Source organism: Pipra filicauda, unplaced genomic scaffold (assembly GCF_003945595.2).
Source record: "Pipra filicauda isolate LSUMZ 115617 unplaced genomic scaffold, ASM394559v2 scaffold149_size4050908_pilon, whole genome shotgun sequence".
In the NCBI taxonomy this organism is placed as follows: Eukaryota; Metazoa; Chordata; class Aves; order Passeriformes; family Pipridae; genus Pipra; species Pipra filicauda.
In genome coordinates this window covers 320,471-348,406 of record NW_024103984.1, presented here as the reverse complement: position 1 = coordinate 348,406, position 27,936 = coordinate 320,471, and the positions used below count along the sequence as shown (strand labels likewise).

The window sequence follows — 27,936 nt, the reverse complement described above, 5'->3', positions numbered from 1 at the left end:
AGGGTGAGACAACAGGGGCCAGAGCTACAGTGATGTCATTTGCTAAAATGACAACTTGTCAGAGCAACACCAACACAAACCACCACCCTGCTGCTTATTGCCAAGTCTTCACAGGGCTAAATCTACACATTCAGATTTTAAGAGAAGTTTCTGCCTGGAGCATCCTGCCATGAGAGCCACAGCAGCCCAAACAGAGCTGCTCTGGGGCAGCCTCACACAAGATGTAGCCTCAGAGACATCTTTGTTGTAAGAAGCTGCAGAAGAAAAACATCAGCCATGCTCGCAGGGCTCCCTCACTTCAGTCCCACCTCATCCCTGCCCTGTCCTCACTTGATCCTGGATCAAAGGAAATCTGTCCAGGAGCAGGTGGCACTGAGGTGGCCTCACAGTTTCAGGAGTCTGAACAAATACAGAAAGGGTATTCTACTCTGAAAAGACTAAACTTGCCACGACAGAAAAACCCAAAACTATGCAGTTTACTCGATCTCCCATTTCTAGGGTTAAATGGAACAATACTAAGCCTAAACTAATTTCAGAACAGAAGTAATTTGGTTTTAATTGCAAGTACACTCCCCACTATCATTCAAGGGGAATAGCAGGCCTAATGCTAAAAAAAATCAGCAGCACTTTTCAGCCACATTAGATATCCACACTAAACAGAAACAGCTGAGATGGCACAGTCACAGGTTTGGCTATAGCAGTCACAGCTCAGTGGCTTTCCACTGCAATTGTGGTAGCTATCAATCAGCAGAAGATCTATTGGACACCTCAGAGTCAAATGTAAGGGGTTCATTGTCTGAGATGTGCTTCTATTTCCTTTGTCAAACTTGTGCAAGGCTCCTGAGCTACTGTGATGCATCAGAAAAATGGTGTGTACTAAAAGGATGGAAAACCAGAGCACACAGACACAGCTTGTGTTTCAAAATGCAGCTTCTCTGACTACAGGGCACAGGTACTGGAGCAACATGAGAAAGCAGCTCAGAAGCAGAAGCTTTCTGAGGATTTTGCCTGTACTACTTGCTTTGAAGAGAGTCCCTTACTGTCACCCAAAAGCAGTCACACACACAATAGAGATAAATGCAGAGTAAGTGGCATTTGTAATACATATTGCCTTAAGCTTTCATGCTGCACAGAAATAGCAGTTTCATAGTTTGAGATTTTTTTCAGTGGTTTTTCAAGTTTAGACTGAAAGGAGATACCGAACTTGACTGTTATTATCTAATTTTAATAAGAGAGAATGAAACTCCAGATAACATAGCAACTAGGAAGACAGATATTCTCCACTTACAAAATTCATAGACCTCGTTCTGACATGCATTTCCCTCTGTAGTTCTAAATCAAAGAAAAAAAAATACTCCAGCTGCAGCCCTCTCAAACCAAAGCACTGAGATTTTGAGTGGAATGAATAAATCTGCAATACAAATCTCTCTTAAAGTCCATCTGGGTTTGCTGAGTACAAATTGTCTCACCAGTCTTGACCATCCCTGTTTGAGCGGACACCACACTCAGCCACGGATTAAGGAGCTCAGAAAGTCAAAAAGAAGTGGATATCCATCTACAATCTGTCTGTTGGGTGCAAAGAAATGATCAAAAAGCAAAACTATCAGGGTGTAGCCATTAAGAATGAATCACAGGGCACACCATCCCCACAAAAAATTGCCTCAATAAAACAGTAAGCACCACCGTCAGAGAGCTAGCATAGTTTGGGAAAGTAATTTTTGCCCAGTCTCACAGACAACTCAGTCCTAATTTCCAGTATGCAAAATCCTCAGCTGTAACTCACACAAACATGGCAAAACCTCACTCTGCACATCATCCTATAGATCATTAAGCACATCGTGTACCCCTATGGAATAACACAGTTTTGCTTCACTCATCATCTATGATTTCCTAAATATTATTAATTAATATTATTTTTTAAGAAAAGAAAATTTAAGTCTCACTGTTTTTTCCATCTGCGTGCTATGCATTGTGTGACCCATGAACTCCAAGACATTGTTTAGAATCAGATATTTCATTAGAAAGCACTACTGTGGTGTTCATTCCCCTTTTATTACTTCTAGAAAGAGAATATGAAATTAGTTTCATTGGACTGCCATCGCCACTTGCCTTGACCCATTTTTATGAGGGCTCCATGTTCTGCTCTTTTGTATTTCATTGTCATTTCTAAAATACTTGTTTCCTTCCATCTTTCACAAAATGACAAAATTAGTATTTAATTTACTTCTGTGGTATGTTATTTTCTGCATATTTAAAGAGAGACCACAATGTTTGCAGTGAACTCCAATACAAAAGAGCTTTCCTAGAGCTTTCTACTGTGCCTTCTTTTATTTACTAATGTTCCCCTATGATTTATGATCTGAACTATTATAAATTGCCAGATTTGTCTAAATCAAAGCTTCTGACAAAAAAAAAGGGTGGGTGAAGGGATGTTATTTTAAAAAAGTGACAAAAGTAACAGTGTATCAGAAAGCAACATTTGATTGATCTTAAAACAATATGTAGCTACCAGCTTCAGCAGACCTATCTGTCAACTCATGCAGGAAATGCAAGGTGAGGTTTCCCTGTTCTCTGAAAAGTAGGTACTTTGCTGCAGTGGTGGCTCATTACTCCAAAGAACTGGCTTATACACCCCGACACTCCAGAGACAACTGTCTGATTCATACTCTTCCCAACGGAGTCAGGTTTCTCTGCCCCAGCAATTAACAATGAATTAGCACTACATTAAAGTGCCAGGCAAGATGGTTACTCTCTGGAGTGGTCACCTTGGACACAGCAGACGAATAGTGGGAGAAGGAGAGAAAATAGATTTACTGTGTCCCAGCATGTCTGTAACAAACACGGAATCCCTGGTTGGCAACGGGAAGCAGCTGTAGGCACTTGTCAGCATTAACACCCCAGAAAGGTCCAATGCCAGCAAACAGCCCAGGATTGGTGGGATTTAGCAAGGGATAGAAAGTAAGACAGGGTACCCTCACCTCCGCAGAGCAGGGAGCTAAACACAGAAGCAGAGGACTGCTTGCTGCAAAGAGAGTACTTTGCACACAGTTATAAGCCAGGCCAAGCCAGATCAAAGGTCCAGCCAGGATCCCACACCTGGTGGTGAGGGAAGAGGATAAGAACAGGGCAAAAATACAGTAATGCTTTCCAGCGTGCCCTCCCACTCTCCAGGAAATTGTGGCTCAGGCACTCCATAAATGAGAGGTGGTGTCCTTGTGGTAGCCCAGCTAGCACAACCTCACAGGTCTTCTCCTTGGTCCTACCGCAGCACTTTGCAGTTACACCGCATTGAAACGGAGGGAGAGCCACTCAGCACACCTGAATTTCCTTAAAGACCAAGTGAGAGACTGTGGTGAGCTCAGCCTGCATGCACAGCAACATGTAGGTGTAGCATGAATGCTCTGCAACCAGCATGTGAAGGAAAATCCACACTCTGACACATCCATATGGTCCCGCCCAGTGCTGCCAGAGAACACAGCCATGTCACAGAGCTCCACAGGGCTCACATTTTATGACTCCTCAGCACAATAACAAATAAATCAAGTGTGCAGGCAGGAATTTCTTGTGCACTAAGCTTCCATTGTAGACGTTTTGCATTTTAGAAACAGGAAAATAATTGATTAAATGGATTAATATATGGCTGATGGGAAAAATCCAATGGAAGAGAGAAAAAATAAAAATGTTTCTTTTTTAAAACCCTGAACTTAAAGCTAAACAGTGAGGTGCAGGCTAGTAATACCAAACAGAGGGCAAGAACCTCTCACACAAAAAACAGCTATCCCTTAAACATCAAGAGCCAACTTGCATGCAGCTGATTTTCTAGAGCACTACAACAACTGCCCCACTGTGCACACCCCGCCTTTAGAGGACAGAAACCACACTGGGCCTTGGGGTGATTCCCTCACTGAACTGTCCTTAACCCTGTAATCAGCAAGTGAACTACACAAAACCCATCACAATGAAATCTTCACCATTTCCAAGAAGCCATACCAAGGAAAAGGCTGAAATTTATCCATTATCTTTTGCCTAGTCATGTCTCTTGTGATGATAGCAAGGATCTTCTTCCAAGTCTGACAGAGGGACACGCCCAGAATGTCTGAGTCCAGAGAGGGCTCACAGTGGCAGGGAGCTCTGTCAGCAGTGTGGGGCAGCTCGTTTTCAGGCTTTCCCAGTCTCACAGCTGCAGGAGCAGGAGGCTCAAGCACCAGACAGAAGTTACCGTACGCAAGTCAAATCCATCAGAGCAAAGAGAAAGATGGGGTGGACAGAGAGAGAGCAGAGGTAAGAGCATCCTGCCTGCTTCAGTGCTACAGTACTGCACCTGCTGTTATCCACAGTGCTGCTGTTGTCTCTTCTTCAAAGGACTGTTGTTTTGACATCAAGGTTGCAGGTAAGGGCTCAACTTACAGCACACTTTTCACTAGCAAAGCCTGCAAAGCAAAGTAGGTCGGTGACTGCAGCTCTTGGATGTTTCCACCTGCTGCTAGAGCGTAGCCAGGCACTGAGGCAGACATTCTGCACCCGCCACTGCTTTGAGAAGGAAATGAGGGTTGCTTTCCCACTTGACTCTACAGGGGGAATTTCAGATAGGCAGAATGTAATTACTTGGCCTGGACTTCGGCCAGGAGCGGGGCCCAAGACCCCTACCCTTATGCAAAGTGTCACAAAATCTCCAGTGACTGCAAGTGCGAGGACCTCAGCTTTACATCTCTGGCCGCTGTCATTGATTCTTCATGGCTAATTACCTAATAGTGACCCTTGCAGCAAAGCCAAAAAAACAAACCTTGCTGCTTGAAACAATTCAAGTCCCAGAGACCGAAAACTACGCAAAAAAATTGCTTGATGCTGGGTATCTTTTGAGTAGGGAGCAGGTGGGCAGCAAGCCTCCTGTGCCTGGCACTGCTAGTGTGTCACTCAGAAACCTACGGGGGTTTTTGGATGGGCAAGCATAACTTTAAAATGCAGCACCCCCAAAACACAAGCCTACTGTATCAACTGCCTACCAGGGTCTCCAGAGTTTTGTTGTATGTAGTTGCCAGCTGGTTCCATTTATTTTTCTTCATTTTTCATATTTTGACTGTAATAAAAAATTAATCCATGGCTTTGTAACTTGCTGACAAATACAAATGCACAGCATTCCAACACAGTGTAACATGTCACTCACAAGAGCTGACCTGCTCGATGCAGAAAAGTGATGTGCAGAAGGTTTTAGAAAGTAGGCTAATCATCAAGGTCACCCACGAGAGCCCAGGGAAACTTTTTCTTCTAACTTCCCTTAGAGGATATTCCCACTTGCTGTGAGCATCAGAACTGAGCTAATATGTTCAAATCTACGCAGGTCTAGTTGTCTTCCCACCTTAGTTCGGCTCTTTACCCTTTTGTAGCTCCTTACCTCCAAGATCCCACAAACATTTTGCAACGTTAATTACCTAGAACGCTTCCCCTACTTTATAGCTCTGAGAATCCAAACCCCAGGACACAGATTTTTTTCTTCCAGGCAAAGACCAAAAGGAAAGCAAGGAGGAAGTTGTTAGCAGAAGAGACAAAGCACTAACTAGGCAATAATTAATCTGAGTGAGACCTACATGTTTCAGGTGGGGCAGGACAACAGGACAGAAAAACCTCTTGCCTTGAAAAAGAGGTGACTAGATGGCTGGCAGCAGTGATAGCAGCAGCAGCACATGAGCAACAACAAAGAATAGAGGCTCAATGCCAAGGTTCACAGCAAGAGTAGTGAAGCAGTGCAATCCACCATCAAACAACACTGAGGAGAGTGAAGGTGGGAGGAGGAACTGAGATGATCAGAGAAGAGCAGTACGGATGATACTCAGAGTGGTCACACAATGGGATCAGGTGAATGGGACCAAGCATCAGTGGCAATTCAAAGTGGAAGGTCTGATGTGGGAGGTGTCACCTCAGCTTTTTAGACTGAAAAAAAACATCTCCTGAGCCTCCCTTGACCATCTGCAGATGTTTGGTTTTGTAGCATGTGTTACTAGCTATTAGGAATACACATAAGACTGATTTTCTCTTCTGACTGAAGCTGGAACTGCAAAGACGAGAAGTCTTGCAGTATTTTCATTTTATTTTCTCTATGCATATTTGTATCTATTTATTTCTCATTCTATTAACACTTGAGACAAAGATAGGACAAGGGTGTACCAACCAAAAATTCATACTAGTCACAAATATTGTATAGAGGAGCACAACGATCCTAAGAAGGCTGTGAAATGAAGGCCCATTTCCCACAAAATGCTCACCATGGTCATTTTGGAAGTACTTTTAAGTTTCAGTCAATACATAAAAAGCACTTCTCCATGTTACACTCTTCAAACCCCCTGTGTTACCTCCCACACAGACACCCTGAGGAGGCAGTTGTTGCTCTGACCTGCACGGGCTCAGGAGTGAGCTGGACAACATGCTGCATACGCTCGCTGTGGTGATGTCTGGATTCTTCCTCATAGATCACATCCCTCTCGTGTTGGGGGAGGTTCAGGAAGCGGCGAATGGTGCAGAGGTTCTCCCAAAGGGTGCGGTTTTCCGGACTTGGGTTTTCTTTCCAGCGAAGCAGCTCACACAGCCAGCCCTGCAATGGTAGGGTCAGCGCAGTCAATTCACTGAACACCAAGGAACCAGGTGTGAGTGGAAGGTCAGCTACATTCTACCACTCTGTGGTGCAAGTTTTACTGGTCTCATCTCACACACAGAATCCCCCCCCCAGTCCTCAGCTGCCCTTTGGTCTTGACAAATCCTTGACATATTCTATTTCCTGCAGGTTGGAGAAACTGAAACAAGTAGCAGTGCTTAGCAGGAGCCAGGCAGCACAGCATCTTGTGCCCATTGTATTCACACCATGTTTAAAATGCTCGGATATAAATATTTTTCCTATAGAAACCAGAGTTGAAACATTTGGTTTCAGAGCCCCTTTATTCCTTCATTTAAGCAAGAGAAAAGGAGATATATCTCCTGAGACTTGCTAACAGCCCTCAATGCAACCTGCAGCTGCAGAACCAGAAATTCAACCACTACAGAAAATGTTTAGTAGAAGATACTATCAAGTAAAGACTTCTGATTTGCTGTCACTGTTGCATTGCCTACCCCAGCTCTGAACCCCACTGAAATTTGAAAGCTTTAAATAATCAAATCTTAGAGAAGACATAGCCTCACAGAAAGGGAATCCTCTGATATTTAGCACAAAAGCAGCAAACAGAGTCCTGCAGAAGTTACTAGAGAAATGAAGATACTAGGCAGAGGTAATTCTAAACCCAACTACAGATCATCATAATAGCAGATTTTAATCCTGCTCAATTGTTTTAAGGTTAGTTTGAAATGCCCTTAAAACGTTCCTGCTGTGCGTAAGGAGCTGTAGGACCTCTCCACAGGGACTGACTGCTCAGACCCCTGAGGGGAAAGCACCAGTGCTCCAGGAAGAAGAAACCACCCTGAATGCCAAAGGCAAGGAGACAGCCCAATGGCAAGAGCTGTTCAGGTGAGAGCAGCGGTGACCCGGTGTCTCCAGAAGCTTACCCAGGGCTGGTGGCTGCTGCTGCACCTGCCCAGAGTGGGGGCACAGCCAGCCTGTCCTGCCTGCCAGCAGCCAGCCCACTTGGGGCTGGAGACAGTGACTTCCCTCCTGTGCCTGTGCAGGAGATGTGATGCAAACGACAGAAGATGAGAAGATAATGCTGAGGATGCTGTCAACGCGCCTTACTGACTCCTGTCAAAATATTTTACCTAGTAGCTTTATAACCCATCATTTTCGAGCTACAGCTCAGCATATTGACACCATTTTGACAGGCACCTTACAGTACCTACAAGATAGCTTGATCAATGTTAAAAATGTTTGGTACAGGAAGTAGCCAAAACTGTGTTTTTCTGAACAGCGACCGGAGCAAGCTGAACAGCCAGGTTCATTACCAGCCCACGGGGGGGCTTTTTGGTATTGCTTTTTTGTGTAACAACTTGTAAGCCATTGAAAACTTCTACCGTGCACTCTAAACCCCGCGTATAATATCATAAGCCCTTGTTTGTCTTACTCTCCACTGTGTCTTCTGCCTTCACCCCCCCAAAAAAGGCAAGATTTGATTATCTCCGCTGCATCAGCCAAGACAGCAACACCAGCTGTTCTCATTGTGCAGCCTCTTCCTCACGGCCTACATGTTAATAACCTGATCATTCCATTTTCTCCTTCAACTGCCGGCTGCAGCACAGCGAAGAGACAAAAACCCAGGCCCATCTGCAGCAGCTGTAGGCACTGAACTGTGAAGCCACCAGGGATTTATAAACTAATCTGTAACACAACACTGCCTTGTTTTTACAAGTGAGAGGCCACATTTGTGCAGACCTGATCTTTTCTTGCAATAAACTAGGAGGGCTGGGGGGGGGGCAAGGATGAAAACAAGATATCTAGTCATTTACTTAGGGAAAGAAAACCTGTATTATATTTTCAAAGTGTTTTGATTGGTATTTGGGCAATCTTTTGGCCAGGTGAAGTCTGCATTTTAATGTGGTATGACCATAACCCCTACCCTCAGTTCTTCTCTGTCCCCTTCCACTGCTCAAAAATCCATCAAAAACTTTCTCTCTTTTAGAGAAAAGATGGGAACAAAATCTCCCAACTCCACAGTGGTTTCTCAGGGGTTCCTCCATACAAAGGAAATGATTGTTGAAATGGAAAATAAACCATCTGTGGAAAAAAATAAGCTCCCGTTTCTCCCTGTTTTCAGTGAGCTGAATAAGTCTCCAACTGAATTCTTTCAAATGTCTCAAGCAGGTATGTTTAACATCTCCTGGGGGATGCTGCAGCATGAAGACCCATTGTGTAACAGAAAATACACACCAAACCCTGCACCTGGTGGAGCTGGAGCGAATGCCAGGCAGGCCCTGGGGAAGGACAGCTCCTGGGGCTCCCCGAGGGCTGCAAGGCACTGCACAGTGCCTGGCTCTGGCAGAGCCCAGGGACGGCTCAGCAGGGCCACCTCCCCTTCCCGAGGCTGGACCGGGTAGCCCGATGGCAACTGCTGCACTTTGATTTATCTGTCCCGTTATAATCAGCACTCATTACAATCACTTAGAGCAACACTACAGGCCTCATTATGGACTAGGCACTCTCTGCCATTAGTCTTTAAGAAGGATAGCGCTCAATTTGCCTGGCAACATTTGAGGTCCTGACCTTGGAGCTATTAGGGAAAAGATTAGACCGCAGTGTGACCATGTGTGCAGACATGAGCAAACCAAATTAATTTCTGGCAAAGGGAGGCACCAGGCAAAGACCCCGCCATCCTGAGGACACCTGAGAACTTCTCCATTCCCCAAAGGAGATAAGCTAATGGCACGTTTAAAGGAGCCTGGTTCTGAAGGTGAAGCACATCCGTGGTATTTAGAGAGATATTAATCCAGTTTCCCCACAAAGTATTTGCTTGGCTGATCAGATTAAGGGATCTAGCCTTCAACAGCACACCCCCACCACAGCAGGCCCCAAGAAATCTGTGATACTTCACAGCCTCAGACATATTGCACCATGTGTACCCAGCTGCTACAATAATTAGCTTATGAATGTATCAGCTGGTTCTGTGATTTTTATAAATAATAACTAACCTACAGAGCAGAAAGATTTCCATGAGCCTAATATTAGCAAGAAATTGCAAGGTGCACCTAACTGAATTGTCATTGTGCTAAATGCCCTGTCTTCTCTCACGTTGTGTGGGACTGGATCTCCCCCAACACCCATTTATAAATATTTATTTTTGCACCAGCGGCGGCGATGTATTTGTGGCAGCTTTCTTCACAACAGCCATTATTCGCTCACCCCCGCACATACACACGCGTACCCGCTGCGTGCATGCGTACACTTATCTGCATCAAATCTGGCCTTTCACTGCTCTTTTTCTACCCTTCCCTTTCTTTATTCGGGCACTCATTCAAGACCCTATCTATCCATCTATGGGGCTGTTTATTAGGCAATAGCTTTGACTAATAAGTGAGAAAACACAGCGCCGCAGCTTACTCGCACGTTCCTTATGATTGCAAGTAACCGCCTTCCCCATGCACAGATGAAAAGTCTGCATGGGCTTTTTTTAATTATTTATTTAAATAATCTTAGCACGCCATCCAAGAAAGTTTTGCAGTACCAGGCAAAAAAAAAAAAAAAAAAAGTGTAAATGTCAAATAAAACAGTGACAGATGACAGTATTCTCTATTGAATAGCACCGTTTCTTCGTGCATGTTCAATGAGAACTCATGAATTATTAATACACAAAATCTCCTTTTACTGTTAAAAATCTCAACTTGGGGTTTTTTGGTTACAATTTTTTTATTTTCTTTTATTTATTTCTTTGGGGTCTGTGTATGTTACACAGAGCTTTCCAGGAGAATTATTTCATTTAAGAAATGCTAACATACAGAAGTTCTTGGCGCTACAGCCATTCACAGTGAATTTTCATCTATAGCTACATTTATTGGCATGAAGAATGAAAAGTGAAGGAGACACTATCTCACCACCTTTTCCCCCACTCATCCACAGTATCTGACTCACTGCATTACAAGTAAATACAACTTCTGTGAACGTATTCTGAAAATCTAAGAAATAACACACCCTTCCTCAGACCCATAATATGCCGTGGTTTTGATCCTGCCTCCCCTGCACATCACAGGTCTTGCTCCACCGCACAAACAGCCCCCTTGGCTGTCACAGCATTACCAGGAGAGTTTGATACACACTGGTGTCAATATGGGTGGCAGAATCCAGCCCTTAATGTCAGCTTCTAAGGTTCTCAAATGGGAATGTCTTCCATTAAAAATAAGAGGAGAAAAACCAGCACAATTAAAGGATGCTTTTGGCTCTACATTCAGGCACACCCAGTGCTTGTGGTTACAAGGAATTCTGCTCAGAAATTCCTTCATTTCACCCCAAAACTTCTAGAGGCATCGAGAATGCAGCCCAATTTAGCTCATTAAAGAGAGCTGCAGAGAAGTGCTGGCCTCTATTTTTGTTGTTCTCATGAGACAAGATAAACATTTTCTAAGCATTTTATTTGATAAAACAAATAATATCATATTAATGTCCTATTTTTAACCTCTCTCTCTGTCTTCTAATCAAATACATTTCCACATAGCTAAGCAAACAACAACAAAAATCTGCAGGAAGCCAGTCATTCACATTGTGCTTTTATGCTGTTAAAGAAACAGCATGCTTACTACACCAAAGCATGAGCCTTGGCGCACTCAAACCCCCCCGAGGACAGCTAGCTGGTGCAGCAACCCTGAACCATATTCTCTGCCACTTATTCCTGAGCCCTTTCTAGCAGCTTGACTCTTTCACTTCAGCTAGGCTTACTCTGGAGCAGGGGAGGCTGCTCCGGCAGCCGGAGGTACCAGGCTTCTATAAGGTCAGTTTTTCCAGCACTCAGTGAAGGTATGCACAAATATACCGGCCCCAAAAACTGCCTCCTGCAGATCTGCTGACCTGCAGTCTGCCAAGGACCACATTTCTGATTAAGGACAAGAAGGCACATGGGAAGGGTTGAGGCTCACAGCTGTGCTGGGGTGCAGGCCAGTGCTTGAGCTTTGAGCAGCATCTCTGCCAAAAGCCACCGCAGGAGGCGGCAGTTGGGTGTCCACAGTGAGTTAGTCACAGGCAGCCGTTCTGCTTTGAGCATGGATAACACTGCAGCTAAACTGACCTTGTGCTTCCCTGCATTTACATTAAAATTAATAGCACTATTAATAATAGTAATAATACAGTTAGTTTTCTGTGTTGACATTTTCTAGGGTCTCCAGTGAAAGCATGAGTAGGCAAATGAAGAGTTTTTAGTAAGAGTGATTCAGGAATAAATCTCAAAAATAAATGTAAAAGGCCATTTCCTCACCCACATCATCAGTGCAGAAAATGTCAACATATGTGACAAAAGGAAAAAAAGCAGCAATGATTGACGCAAGTCTTGAAAGATTAGTAAAGTAATGCTGCATTCCCTAGAGAAGTCTCCCTTTCTACATGGGATCACAGGAGTCCTCTGGACAAACTTCCTCAGCCTCTCTTCCCTCTGCTCAGTTTGGGACTCTGCAGTGCAAAATGAGCCAGATAATATTCAGCTCTTGTTTCTCAGTCGCCAAACTCTCTTTCCATGAATCCAATAAGTGTCTATTAAAATAAATAAACCCCCTAATGATTCAAGATAACCTAATCAAGAAAGCTGGAATGGATAAAAGACTAACTGTAATGGAGAGTTCTGTCATGGCTTCAATGAATTCTTGATGAGGGCCGGGGGAGGGGGACTGAACCTGAGAAGCTTTACTTGGAGCATTTTGATACAGTTCAAGGTTAATCACTCAATAGCCTGGATTTTTGAAACACTTGGTACTTTTCCTCCCCCAAAAATTCAAGGCAAAACGCGAAGCTCTTTCATGAGGGCCAGTTTCTCACTAGCTTTATAAAACATGAATATACCAAAGAAAAGAATGAGATACATGAGCCCTGGTGTACCTTAGATTCATGGGAACACCAAGTTTGCTTACAGCTCTTGGCCTCAGAGGGAAGGATGCTGTGCACTGAGGGTATTTCCAGCATGCCAAGTTCAAACTAGCTTCTCCCCACGCTAGAGAGGAAGTGTGGGTTTGTGGTTAGGGCAAGCATCCCACCATCAGCTCCCAGGTCTGCCAAGGACTTCCTGAGCAAAGCCCCAGATCCACAACTGTCCCTTATTCACTCAGCTGCAGAGGCAAATGCACTGCTGCAGATGCTGTCACAAAATCACAGAATAGTTTAGATTGGAAGACACCTTTAAAGGTCTCTCGTCCAACCCCTCTTCAATAAGCAGGGACATTTCCAATAGATGAGGCTGCTCAGAGCCCCGTCCAACTTGACCTTTAATGTTTCAAGGGATGGGGCATCTGCCCTCTCTGTGGGCTGCCTGTTCCAGTGTTTCACCAACAGTGTTTCTTCCTTATATCTTGTCTGAATCTACCCTATTTTAGTTTAAAACCATTACCTCTTGCCCTATCACAAGAGGCCCTGCTAAAAAGTTTGTTCCCATCTTTCTTATAAGCCCTATTTTAAAGTACTGAAAGACTGCAATGAGGTCTCCCTGGAGCCTGCTCTTCTCCAGGATGAATAGCCCTAATTCTCTCTTCCTGTCTTCACAGGAAAGGTGCTCCAGCCCTCTGATCATTTTTGTGGGCCTCTTCTGGACCCACTCCATCAGGTCCATAAGTGTTGGGGACCCCAGAGCTGGATGCAGTACTCCAGGTGGGGTCTCACTACAGTGAAGCAGAGGGTCAGAATCACCTCCCTCGACCTGCTGCCCATGCTGCTGCTTTTGATGCAGCTCAGGATAGAGTTGGCCTTTTGGGCTGTGAGCACACTTTCATCACTTTTGTCCAGCTTTTCATCCACCAGCACCCCCAAGTCCTTCTTAGCATGGTTGCTCTCAATCCCTTCATCCCACAGCCTGAGCTGACAGTGGGGGTGGCCCTGACTCAGATACTAGACCCTTCACTTGGCCTTGTTGAACCTCATGAGGTTCACAGGAGCCCAATTCTCAAGCTTGTCATGGATGAGAGTCACACTGTGACTTCATATAGAAGTCTGTACAGGAGAAGCTCAAGTCTAAAGGTACTTCAAAGAAATTCCAAGTTCAGTCAAGGAGAGGAATGTCTTTCTGTATTTCCTCAATATGTAACAAGAACATCAAAATATCAGCACAACAGATATGTCCCAGCTGTAGAGATTCACAGCATCATAAAGGCAGTGAGATGCTACAGCAGTAAGAAGTGCCCTATACACACACACTAGGTACACTACACATCTTCATCACCAGCTGCTTTTTCTAGCTGCTATTCATCATCACTAGAAGCTAATTAGTTTAAGGGCACAGAAAATACCCATTATAACCTAGAAAAAGGAGAGAAGGCATCCCATCACATCAAATGAATACAAGGGAATCTAAGTTGGGAAGGAAGGAGAGGGAAGGATGAAATGAAGGGTTTCTAGAGTTAACACTTCTTCCAAGTGACGCTGCTCATTCCTCTCACAGTACCTGCACTTTCTTCTTGTAGGACTGGTGGGAGGTAAGGGCATGGGAAGGTGGCTATGGTGCTGAGTCCCATCTAGCATGGGGCCCTACTGTGGGCTAACACCCTCCTAGGCCAGAGAAGTGGCTCCCAGGTAATCCTGGCAATGAGGCAGGGATCTCAGCATGAAAAGGCGAGGAACTGTCACAGCGGTTTCCATCCATAGGCCTAGGTTTCTCTTTACCTGAAGGGCCTCAAATGAAGGGCTTTTCTACTCCCAGCTTCCAACCCTCAGTCAAGTTTATTCTGTGTTTGCCCACATTTAAACAGGGCAAAGATACAAACCAGAGACTGAGCTTTGCCAGCTTAATGTTTTTTCAAATGTTGCTCCATAGGGTCTCTCTTGCTTTACTGGGGTATAACTAGAACAAATTCCAGTCCCTTGCGAAAAATTTCAGTTTCAAGGCTATAGTTTTTGTTTCACCGGACTGGTGAAGGTTCCATTTGCCCTGCCCAGGGTAGATACCCAGCAGCATGCACCCCACTTCCCCATGATGCCCCAGCCTGATTAAGAAGAGTCTCTTGCCGTGGTAGAACTGTGGGGAGTTTGGTCTCCACGTTCATACCAGCTCTTCCCTCACTCAGACTGTCAACAAGCACTCCAGCCAGCTGTGCCCACTATTTATTTTGATAGTGACTGTTTATTACGAACAGAACTACATTCCTAAACTCATTTTGCACATACTAAGAAACAAAGGTCTGCTGAGCAAAACACAGTCTCTGATGTAGCCTCTCACTAGCAGAAGTCAAAGGGGTGATGCTGCTGCACAGTATTACAGAAGGGCTGGCACATGGTCATGGGGGAAATGGTTTTCCTGAGGTTGTGCTATCGAGCAGTTGCAGAGCCGAATGCAGAAGCCAGCTTTGACAACCAACAGTCCAAATGTGCAGCAATTCAAGTCTCTGACTGTCCCACTGAACAGCTCTGCAGACACACAGGCCACCCAAACCTCTCTGAAATGGCACACCAAAAACCCATCTTCTTGTGAATTAAATATAACCAGGAGAGCCCAAAGTGTAGACTGGAAACCAAATCCTGTTGTTCCGGCCACACTCAGAAACACTCCCAATGTGCTGATACAGGTTCCAGGTTTAGCCACTAAAAGGACAAAGGGCACAAGTAGGCAGCAACCCCAGAGAAGCATGCTGTCCAGCGAGTACCTCCTAACAGCTGGCAACTATAATAGCAGGACAGCTTTGGAGGTTGTCCTGTGGCACTGAGCTCTCAGCTCCTGCTGGTTTCAAGAATACAAAGGGATGCACATCACTTCACAAACAAGGCTAAAAATGTCTACATGTAAGTTGTAAGGAATAAAATGCATATTAAGGTAAATATGTGATGATTGAATAAGTCAACGTCTAAAATAAATGGCTTGAAATCTTTATGAAGGTGGATTCCCTTAAAGAATTCTCCCTGTACTACCTTGGTACCTCCATGAGGCCCTGACATGTTGACTTGCGAGCTCTGTGATTTGCAACCTCGGTTTGTAGAAGCTGCCCTTCTCTTTAGTTGCTAGACTGAGACTCCACCATGACTTAAGAATGAAGATGGTTGCTTGTTAAATTAGAGGTCAATTAACTCCACCAGTAGATGATGCCACTTGCAATAACTGCTCTCAGTGGGTACCACTCTTCCTGTATGGAGACAGAAGACGAAATGAGGCCTCCATTGCCTCTGGATGTTCTCTGGGGTACATGACATACAGCCCTGTATATAAAATGTCAAAACAGCCCTGCTGGAGCCTCACTGCCTGCTAAAACTGTGAAGATCTCACAGCACCGTGGATTGTTGTTGACAGAACAGCAGCGCCCAACATAACACATGCCTTGTTAGCAAACTGGAAGCCTCTCAGTAGTCTGGGGTGAGGGAATAATAGAGGAAGCCAATGCAACACAAGCCAGGCCTGTGGAGAATAGCAAGTGAACGAACCTTGGCGGAGAGTCCAAGCAAAGCCTCAGACTCGCTCTTTTTTTCCCTCTCTTTCAAACTTTCTCTTCTGCAAACATGGGCAGTTTTCAATGAGTGCTTCCCACCATGTAACGCAGCTGCTGAAATCAGCAGCATCTTCACCAGCAGTAGTCATGACTGGCACAACTGGACTGTGCAAACACTGGGAACAACCAACTGCTATTTTTCAGACAAGCTAGACCTAAAGAGACATGCTGACCATGACACCATGGCTCTGCCCTACACAAGCAGATGAGTCCTTGCTTTTGGCATTTCTGTGGGCCACAGAGCACCCTATTCTGCAGCAGGGACACCAAGCCACCCAGAGAAGACACATAGGTGGGCTTTGGGGCAGGGGGAGGCCCCACACCACCATGGTTCTTGGCTATGGCTTCCCTTCCCTGCCTTCCAGTGCCCCCATAAACCACTTTCATGCTCCAGCAGAGTGCTATGACATCTCAGCATGGCAAATGCTGGGTCATCCCAGGGAGCCAGTATTGCTTTGGCAGGGCTGTGAAACAAAAGAAACATCAGCCCCAAAAACACTTCTTTATTTGCTGCTGCTGAAGAAACAAAACCTTTATGTGCAGTAACTTTGCTTTAAACAATAACATTTGTGGATCCTGTTCTTAACCTTTTGCATCTGGTGTTCAAAATCTGCCCTGTTCTTTTTCCATGTGAAAGACTACGGATCTTATTTTTGTTTTGGCGCTGGTGTGCAATGCTGCCAGAGAAGTGCACTCAAGCTGGCACAGACCAAAGCTGGTGAGCCACCCAAATTATTGTTGGGTGGTTCAGTCCCTCTCTATTTCAAGAAGCCTCTGGGTATAATGACAGGAAGCTTGCAGGCAATTTTAAGCCAAACCTCAGAGAGGCTGGGATTCGGTCTGTGTTAAACACTCCTTATTAAAAGCTGTCCAGTCCGGATTCTGGGTGGAACTTTGATATCTGCATGGAGTAAAGAATAAGGGGCACGTTTGCAAAATCAATTGTGCAGTTTTTATATTTACTGCACGTTTACCACATATGTCATTTATTACACAGTGGAAAACCGTTAAATGCACAGTAGTTGTGCCAAGTGGCATTATGCTTTTAACAGCTTTATTCGTTTAACAGCTCCAGTTCTCATTATATTTTGCCATGTGGTACATGAGATTTTTATGCATTTAACAGTTTAAGAGGGTTCCATGGTATTTTCCTTTTATGTATTTCATACTGAGCCCAGGATTTGGTTGGAGGGTACAGGGATTGTAACCCCTGTACCCTGACAAGAGAAAGCAAAAGGCAAAGAAAATTAATGATTAAATGAGGAAAGAAAAATTAATCAGATCTCCATGTGTCAGGGCACAAATACCTGTAACAAGGACAAAGCTCCACCACGTGCTTTGATAGCCCTTGATGCTTTGTTTATAAGCCCTTCAACCACTTATTTTATATCTACTTTAATGACTTACAATGTTGTTTTCCTGCACAGAGGAAAAGAATGTATCTTTCAGAGTGCATGCACCTAGATACTTCTATCCCACTCTCTCATTGTCATATACACATTTGTGCATTTCTGTGTGCATATTGATGCCCTCTCCTCAACTGAGTAATTTCATCCAGGATCAGAAGCAGCTCTTTTCACTGAGTAAACAATTCCTTCCAACAATCTCCAATCCACTTGCTGCCCTTCAAAAAAATCTGTCTGCCCGCCTTTCCATAAAATCCCTTCTGGTACATTATATTTTTTTAAAGAGTTGGATGAAATTTTTAAATTAATGGATTCTCTTCAAGAATTTCACCCAGACCTAGGTTTGCCCGCATGTATTTTTTACACCCAAGGTAGAAATTAATCCAGGAGAACTTACTGCAGTGTCTCCTCATGCCTTTTCGTAAAAATGATTGGATCTGATGTGAATTATTCACATGGCAATACTGTATGCAGCACATACAACATGCAAAAAAGGAAACACCTGCCTAATATGCCATTTCCCATTGCCTTCCCTCAGTTAATAACTTGAGAAAACAATTTCATTACCCACCAAATGAGTAGGATACCAGCATTTTAAAAGTTCCTTGTCCTACTAGCAGAGGTGTAAGTTATATACCACACATGGGAAAAGACATACATGTTTGTACCAAAAGGGAGAAAAAGCTCAGTTGTGAGCTGACCCTTCCCTCAGCCTCTTTTAAAAGGGAAAAGGAAACCACTTAAGCAGGCAAAAGCCAAACACGACAGGTTCCCCAGAGATGAAGATTATTATTATTGTAGGAACAGATGTAATTTTATTGGTGGGAGGAGGAGGTGGGCCTAGTCCCAACCCCAGAGTTTGCTTTAAAAACAAAACCCCAAAAAGCCCCGCGACAATGAAATCCTCTATACCACTCACCTGACTTTTATTGGCAGCCACTTTGGCAAACAGAGCTTGAGATACCTTGGCCCTTTTCATCTCCTGTTGGATCTCGTCATAAATGGCAGCTGTGATGTTGACGTTGGCACTGTCCGCCTTAATGGGGAGGTCTGTTGTTGGTGTCGAGGTTTTGGCCTACCAAGAGACCATGAAAATAATAATTAAAAAAGTGCTGCTTTCAGCCCAGCCATCTGTGCAGAAATTATCAAAGGATTTCAGTCAGCTGATGCCAAACTGCATTAGCTACAGAGGGACACTTCCTGTCCATTATTCTAATCAGGTTAATTGTGATTGGAAATAATTGCAGTGCATTCCTATAGGAAATGCAAGGCCCTGTCAACTCTCCCCCTCTCCCTCTCCCAGCGTGTTTATTGAGCAGCTCAACAACAGGATAGGTAGCCAGGGCACTCGGCTGCAGGCAGTCGCTGAAGTTGGCTTTGCCAGTGAGCTACTGCGGCCCAGCCGCCAGGCTCTACCTTCTCCCCCCTCTCTAAAAGTGGCCTACACCTTGGAGGAAGAGCCAATTCTCCCAGAAAAAATGAGTAAATGGGTAGAGGTCTCTAAATAATAAATTATTACTCAATTTAATGCACTCCCTCAAGTCTCCCTCATCCTTTATTAAAACTATATGTATGTCACTTGAGTATGTATGGTTTCCCAGCCTTATCATCATTATGCTAGCCAGACAGTCACCTAATTTCACCTAGGAAATCAGTGAAAATGAAAAAAAAATCATTTCATAAAGCTGGGCTTTGGCATGCCTTTGATGTGCTGCCCTCATTCTCCTAAACTCATATTGAGATTTTGCGTATTCCGCTGCACTCCTTTTAATTGAATGATTTCCCATCAGCTTCTGTGACAAATGAAGGACAATAACGGACACTGCCAGAACTTTCCCTGGGCTGGACTACCCCTGCAAGGCTTCTATCAACACAGTTCAGCAGACTGCTACAAGACATTGATTTTAAAGCCCCTCGGCAGTGGGGGTCCCCAGAATGCACTGGCAGGTGAGGCAGCGAGGGCAGCGCGATGCTCACTGAGAGCTCCTGGCACCAGCAGCCCCATGGAGACAGATCTCATTTGCTTTCCTGAGCTCAAAGAGGAGAGATACCAGGGCTGATCACTGTACCCCTTACGCATTTTAAAGGAAACGTGATTTACTGATGTAAAATCTCTGTTTTCTCCTGAGATGTAAAGGTCTTAAGAAACAACACAACCTATGTGGCAAAGCTCACACTTCCCATTAGATCCAACCCACACGTACACCCTGGTGACACTCATATTTGGGCCCATTATGAACATTTTCACCTGGTTCCTGTTTCTTTGTCACAGTTGAAGCCTACTAGAGTACATCCAATGTTCATTTTTAACTAAGCAGACATGCCCAAATACTGGGAAGGTTAACTAGGAAAAACCAAACCTTCTGAACTTCTCTTTCTGTTTTATTGTCCTCCAAATCTTCCTCTCCCTAACATCTTTTTTTACCAAAGGCCACATAAATAATAGAGCCAAAATTCAATCAAGGCAACAAGCTAGACTAATCATTCCTCCTTACTGCTTCCAGATAAAGCTTTAACGAACCTGTATCTTCTCCCTGTCCTACTCCCCAGGCTCAGTAGGCACTGCTCTGGGCTTGTTCCCTGCCTGTCGTAGGCAGGGCACACGTAGAAAGGGCGTAAGAACTTCCTGCTCCTGCTAAGTCCACCCCCCTGTGTTCGGGCAGGGGCAGCTGGGGCAGCCCACCGGTGCCCGGGGAGCCCAGAGCTAAACTCAGTGCCATCCACAGGCCATAAGCACATGCCGGATACAGACCAATGGATGGACTGACAGGGACACCACACTCTGAAATTCAATGTTTACAGATACATGAGAGTTAGGGCAATTGTGGGAAACATAAGAAAACAACAAAGGGATCATGGGAAGGAAGAGGACTGTCCAAGTCTGTCAGGACTCATTTAATGGAGCTTTGTTGGGTATAAAAAAATCCTTCCCAGGCGCTGGAGCCTTTGGCTAGCGCAGCAGCCGAGGTCACCACGGCCTCAAAGGCCATTACAGAGGTCTGAGATCCTGAGAAGAACAAAATTAGCATGTAAAAGAAAGATTTAAAATATAGCTCCATCTTGCATGGGTCTCCTAAGCTTCTAGCTCCACATCTGAAAAACACGATCTCCCTGCACACCCTGAAAGCTGCACCGTTTTTTATTTAACCACTGAAGTAGGCAGGGCAAGTACCAAACCAAAGTATCACAGTCACTAAAATAAAGTATTTTATGTTAGAGGTCTAGATTCAAAATTGGCCTTGATATTAATAAGGAGTTTGTCACTATTGAAACATCTTGTTGCAAACAGCTGGGGAAAAAGAAAGAGAAGTGTTTGCAGCCACAGCACCAGAGCACCGAAATTCAGCCCTCAGTGCTGGTGTTCCACATGGACACAACAACCCCTAACAGCTTGGAGCCTCTTCCCCATGGCACTCGTACCCATTTGCTGGATCAATCTGCTGTTCTCACCTTGAGGCAGGTCCTGAGCCAGGGACATCCCATGAGGGTGGCCTGGGGCTGGCTCAGAGTCAGGGAGAGCTGAGCCAGGTTACTCTGTGTGCCCTTACACCTTCTGCATGACTTCCCCAGTACCAGCACTTCCACAGGTATCTGCCATTGCTCTCCTCCTACCCAGCACACTCAATCCCAAAAGCACTGCTGCAGGAGATCAGTATCTATGGAAACCATGTTTCCAAATGCCATTCCATCACCTTCTCCAGCTCCCTAACACAGTTCCTGAAAGGATGGTACTGCTCCAGGGTAGCTTCCTGGGGAGGTGACGCTGCCGGGAATCGCTGTGCTGCCGGCGAGGATGGCATTTGTACCACAGAACTAATATCGGGCATATGGGGAAGCACAGTAGCCGTGCTGCCTGCCCGGGATCTGGGAAGCAGCCTCATTTGCAGAGGTGTCCAAATTGTCAAAACAGCACCTGTGCTGATGGGTGCTGGCCCTCTGAGGGGTGGGGAAATGTTATCCAGCGGGCACAAGGCGATCATTGGGTACGCAAACCTTTGTGTGTTGCTTCTGCTGATTAAAAACCTCACAATATTCTGTGGGATTCTTCAAGCCGAAATAAGGCAAGGGTGGGCTGTTTTATACATCTAGAGTATGGTTTCTTGCAAAACTTAGCTCTTACAAATGCAGGCAAGATTTCCATTATTTTAAATTACATTCTAGCTGTACCTACAGCATGAGAAAATGGCATATTTCAACACAAGGATGAGATGGGGCAACAGAACCAATTTTTTATTCTCACTGGATTGCATCTAAACGCTGAATTTTGTTTCAGTACTTGATTCTAGTTGCAAAACCTATTGCGATAAATATAAGTAAGCTAATTCTTAATTGAATAAACACATGCAGAAAATGGGTACATTATTTAAATAATAAAATAGTTCCCTGTATATTTTTATTTTCACTTAAAGGTAATTAAAAAAGATAAGGAGCATGCAATGAGTTTCCCATGTAATAAAAATTCAGTGTCAAATTTGGGTTGGCAGGATACACTTGCTTTCAGTGAGAACAGTTCTTTACATCATGTACTGATGATGTACTACTGATGGTGGTGAAGTGCACGCAAATGCCTGGGTTAAAATGAACAAGTTCAACAGTTTCTACAGAATCAACACATCTTTCTTAGGGATGATCAATTTGCATGTGAAACCTGGCTCTCTCCACATTGCTTACTTCTAGCAGCTGTGGCTACAGAATTCAAGCCCTCAGTGATACTATTTATAAGGGTTATACGGGCCCATTTACTAAAGAACAGAGAAGTGCTAGAACTGACCCGTCATGTCTGCACTGTTAGAAAGTTCAAACTCAAGTTAGGCAAAATGTCATGACAGGGATTAATCATCACCCTTGTGCAACCACTCTCACTTTCCAGAGTATATGTCTGGGACCACAAGCAGCCTGGTACAAGGGGGGATGACTATTACAGCGTTGTATGTGGATGCTCTTTCTTAGTGCAAAGGAATAACCTACCCAGGGAAGAGTGGGCGGCAACAGCACGTTAATAAACATGTGCAATGAGATGACAGCTGCTTTGGAGCTCTAAAGCATCATCTTCCTTGCCAGCACCCTGCCCATCTCCACTTTCTGTACTTCAAATAATTACTCATGAAAACCTCTAACTCAAAGACTGTGACTTCCTATGCAGAATACGGAGCGCTCTGATTTCTAACAATTTCTATCTAATCCACTATCGACCTCTGTTCCCTACACAGTTTTTATTGCAACATACATGAATCCCTCCACAAGCCCAGAAATTTTCTATATATTCTGAAAAATGTAAAAGACACGGGTAAAAAGCTACATACACTGTTTTTCTATAATATATTCTATAATAGCCATTTAATGGACATATATCAAGAGCCTGTATGTAATGCTCATATGTACTCTTTCAGGCATTAATGTTACATACTCTTTTGCATTTATGGCATTGATTAAAGTTTGAATGATTATCACAGTCTCTTGCTGCAATCCACTAAATGTCTCTTAACAGCCACTCCAAAACCTTACAAAAATTTTCCACAACTCATCTGGGCGAGGGGAATGACAGACAGGGGAAGGGTGGAGAGAAACTCCTTCCCTGGAGTAATCCACACAACAAACAGGTAACAAGGGATTGCATCTTACCTGGGGGGTTCTGGAGGAGCTTGGGCTGCTGGCAGCTGAAGACACCATGCTCACATTTGGGTTCATACTTCTCTCTCTCTCATCCTGATAGATACGATCCCGCTCCGAGTCAGGTAAGTTGAGGAAATTCTGCATTGCCCTCAAGTTTACCAGAAGGGACTGGGAAGCTGTCCTAGGGTCTTCTTCTTTACGCAGGATCTCTGACAACAAGCCCTGTTTTAAAAAAAAAAAAAAAAAAAAGCCAGTCATGTGTTGGTGGGTTTCTTTGGTTTTTTTTAAAATTTGTTTAGTGTAACCAGCTGGGTTGCAATACTGAGAACCTACATCAGAATCTCATGGGCTCTCCCTGAGGGGATATTTTGTAGGAAAATGTTTGTCTTCTGGGGGCTGAGGTTTATTTTGGGACTGTCCTATTCTGGCACTGTAATAAGCTTCTGAGTATGGAGATGCTGGATAAGAAGGTAGGTGCATTGGGTAGAAGAAATTGCAGTTATCACCAGGTGCTTGCTGCAAATATTTTAGGAGCTGTTAGATATCTCTCTTTTTACTTGAAGCTGGGAACACTTGGCAATCCTGTTCATCTTTGACAAATCTGCCAAGGTTGGTAAATTTAGTTTCGACATTTAAACAGTACAGGAGGTTTATAAAGAAAAACGTTCGGCTGGGTTTTGATGTTACAGTCCGTTCATTTCTGTTTGGACAGTCATTTCTGAAAGGAGAAAAATGGAGCAATAATAAAACCTTAGAATCTAACTTTAGGGATTTAACCCATTCTTTCATTCCTCATTTTAAAATACCACAGGCTTCACACTGCAATCATGAATGAACATATTAATCTAGTTTTTACAAAAGCCATTACACAACATTTCCAAAAAATAAGGAGAAAAAAAAAAAGAGTTGGAGAGATGAAAATATCATTAAATGAGGCTTAAATATAATGATAGGATTAAATTTATGCATAACTGTATGCACTCAACAGTCCCACAGATTACCTAGACATTAAAGGCACGGCACACAAGTCTGAATCAGAAAGTATCAGAAAGGGCCTACAGAAAGTAGGGGGGGACAGAGTGTGTGCCACCAGCTTCCCCCAGGCACCCCCTCGTGTCAGGCTATTCTGTCAATATGTTTCCCGAGCAATCCCACACCCTTCCTGGTTCCCTCCTGTCACAACCCAAAGGCTGTCTGCACCACAGCTCCCAGGAATGCCGGCCACAGAAGCCCTGTGAAATGCCAGTGAGAGCTTGGAGGGCTCACCCTGCCCTGCTGCTGGGAGAGGAGCAGCGTTCAGCAGCCGTGTGCACAGGGACCCCGCAGTACCCCGGACACGACTTCGCTGTCGCTGTTGACATGAGCATTTTGCAGTTACTTTACAGCCTCAACCAAGGCAAGCTGCCTCGCAAGTAAAGTCAAGGCTTACTCCTCTCTTGTAAGAAAAATGTTGCTAGAAAACAACCATGCACTCAGAGCCCTGTAACATTAGTTTATTTTCTTAGTTTATTTTCTTCCATGTCAGAGAGTCTCCTCCAAAAACCCTTATTAAAACACTTTCACTGCAGTTAGCCCATTAAACAAATGCCAACATGTTTAGTATATATTGATCTTATTTACCAGGCTTCCTGACAAAACCATCTGACCAGCAAATGATATATCTGTATCTGCATTTATCTGTTTTCTGCTATTAAACACCTACACTAAAATACATACATGAAAGCTCTACCTCAGCAGCGTTTACACCAGCAGTGCTCAAAACAAGCTCCATACACAACTTGAAGATAGGCTGCACACAGCTCCATTTTTTCAGCTCCTAATCTACATAATCAAGCTAAGACACTCCCAATTACATTCTTCTGCAATTATCAGAGTGGGCACCAGAAGGACTGGAGCTGGGAACAGAACCATGGTGAGCTCCATTCAGAAATGGGATGGGAGAGAGAAGCTGGCTGTTAAAAAAGGTCTGCACTGGGAAAAAGTCTGAAGAAATTGCAGTGCTGGGCTGCTCTCTGGTATTCTGTGTGACCTCAACACAACTGCATGTTCATACTTGGCTTCTTCCTCAGGGTTTACCAGCCCTCAGAAAAGCTAAGGACATTTTGAAAACCTTTCTAGCATTTGACAGGCTTACAGGCTGAGGGAAATTAAGCAAAATAAGGACATACAGGAGATTGAAGCCACGACCTGCATGATTCCAAGATCGATACAGCAAGTCCCTATTAAAATTTTCCCTTAAAGGCATTGAAAAGTTCTCCAAATGGAGTAAATAAATGAAACATCGGTCCAACCAATTCTCTAAATTCCTAATTCCCTGTGTCTTTTAAAGGATATATATCTTTTTTTTTTTTTAAGATAATATCAACTTCAAAAAATCATGAGTTCAGGTTGAAAGAAAGGGTCCTGAAAGTTACTGGAGCTGACTCTAAGACAGCTTTTTCTCCCTCCCATCTTAGCCTGGCTAAATTTATGGTCCAATTTCAAAAATGGAGAGCAGAAACATATGTGAAAGCATGCCAGCAATTACTTTTCTGTGCAGTCATTGACTCTGTATGTAAATCAGAGGCTCACAGGTACAAGAGGCTTGGTCATGGCACTAAGAGGTATCTCACTGCCTGAGACACCAACTCTTATGCTTGAAGGCTCTGATTCATCACCAGAAACATCTTATCATGGAGTTCACTTGGTGCCTGTGCCTCTTGCTTCTATGAGGGTCTCATCTTGACCTGCTACAAGGATGTAGCAACATTTTGCAGTGCTGCTGTTCAACCAGCAGGCTGAGGGAGCCTCATGTCCTAATGCAGGCACCTGCTCCAGGGACAGGGACTCGCTGCTCGCTCCAGTTCCCCATGCCCTGCTCGCTATGCCCTGCTCCAGGCAGGAAAACCTGCTTGCAAAGAGGGTTTTTCTGCAGCTCCTCTAAGTGCTTTGGCAGCTTAGGAACCATGTAAACAGCAGGAGAGCTAATAAGAAAACTGAATCACAGGGGAAAAATCTCATGTCCTCCTGCAACTGGAGAAAAACAACGCCAGTAAACAGAAGCAGCTAGATAGCTAAGTGATAGGGTAGGACGATAAAATAAAGTATCTTGAGAGCCATAACGTTTACAATAATATAATTCTGAGCTACTGAAGTATATGCAAACTAACCAGTGAGCAACATTATAAAAAATAAAGTGATATTAAATAATCTGTTCAGCCTTTTTGTCACCTGCAACAAATTAGGCTTTCAATATGCAAAACATCTTCCTTCCAGAAAAACAAATGATCATGATTTCATTTAATTGTAATTTAATGAGGCATAATGTATTTTTTAAAGTGATATACTCCAGGTGTGTGGTGAGGAAACTGGCCCAGCCAGACAAACTCTACTGTTTCTATTTTTGAGAAAACCCTAAAGCCAGCCAGAGACTGTTTTCATTTCTGCAAATTATGTTTCTGCTGGAGGGGGTGAGGGAGGGAAACCCGCAGCATTCATACATTTGTTATAAAATTCCATTGGCTAAATTAGCTCATTCTGACTTACTTACATCTTGCATATTAAAAAATAAAAATAAAAAATTGGCAGTTTGCAGCGTAACCAACTCTGCAAACCTAAAAGAAGATCTTCAGGGACTAGAAAGTCTCAATATGATTTTAAATAGCCAAACAGATCTTCTACACCGAACACAGCTCCCAGGATACATTTTAGGACATGTAGCTTGATAATATCTTTGCTTTTCCACTCCTCTGAATCATTTTTAAACAGGCTGCTGAAGAGGCAACTGATGAAGCTTAATGTTCACACAGGCTGTGCTTGCAAACGAGGTGTGTGCTCACCCCGAGACAAGGGCTCTGCACAGTCTGGTTTACCCTTGGAACTTGCACAATTTTTAAAATTACACACTGGATCCATAATTGACTTTAAGAAAATAATACCTGTGGTGGAGAAAGAAGCACATGTCCAATCAAAATAAAAAAGTTACTGAATCTATTTAAGGTAGGAGTAATTTTGACAGTGTTTTTTCAAACTAGCTGAAATGTAGTCCCTTCAAGACAGCAAAGTCACAGTCATGGGGGTTTGCTTTGCATTAATTCTATGAAACCCCATTTGTGAACTTCTTTTATTTTTATTAACTACAGGATTTCCAGGACAAACAACCCACACCTCATTAGTAAAAAAAAAAAAAAAAAAAAATTAAGCAAATTCTGAAAGATGATGCAGTACAACATAGAGAGAATGTTATTCAAACTAACTCCGACATCCAGTGGACCAACTGACCAGCCCTTGAGGCAAACAAAGGCTTGACCAAAGCCCACAGAAGGTGAGTGAAGCCTTTCTGCCCTTCTCCCAAAGCGCTCCTGCTCAGGCCTGGAAAGGGTGTAAACGAGATCTCAGGGGGGCAGCAGACTGCACTACCAGAGACTGAACACAGGACAATTTTGCAACCAGAACTTTTGAAAAGCAATCTGGATGGAGGCGAGGCAGTGATGCTGGAGTGCAGCCCAGACACCAGTGTCATGGGGACAGAGGAGGATGAGGGCCATCAGGCAGCAGGAGACTCCCAAGCACGGCCAAGATCTCACACACATCATGTCCAACAACTTGGATAGGAGCTGTGCTCCCTCTTGTACAGACCTAAGCCATTTGACTACAAAAGCAGGCACTGGGGTTAAAGAGGTTCAGAACAGACTATGGACAACCAAAACACTGGCCAAGACAAAAACTTAAATAAACCCAGCTAATGCGCTAAACCTCAGTTTTTATGTTCTGTATAAGGAGATTATATATACGAAGGACTAAAAAAGCATAAACACTTTTTTCAGACTTTTGGTTTGTTTGTGCCTCTCCATACTTCAGCTATGGCCAAAAGCAA

The 27,936-nt window shown here is 44.0% G+C and overlaps 1 protein-coding gene across 5 annotated transcripts in view; it reads right to left on the bottom strand.

Annotated features, from left to right (window-relative positions):
- The window catches only part of SATB2 (SATB homeobox 2), a 128,603-nt gene that overhangs the window by 16,306 nt on the left and 84,361 nt on the right, over nt 1-27,936 (bottom strand). For all 5 annotated transcript variants that reach the window (XM_027725718.2, XM_027725720.2, XM_039378851.1 and 2 more), the window contains 3 exons: nt 23,091-23,303; nt 18,388-18,543; nt 6,389-6,586 (listed from right to left, as the gene is read on the bottom strand). In XM_027725718.2, coding sequence (XP_027581519.2) covers nt 6,389-6,586; nt 18,388-18,543; nt 23,091-23,303 — 567 coding nt within the window. The remainder of the gene's footprint in view (nt 1-6,388; nt 6,587-18,387; nt 18,544-23,090; nt 23,304-27,936) is intronic.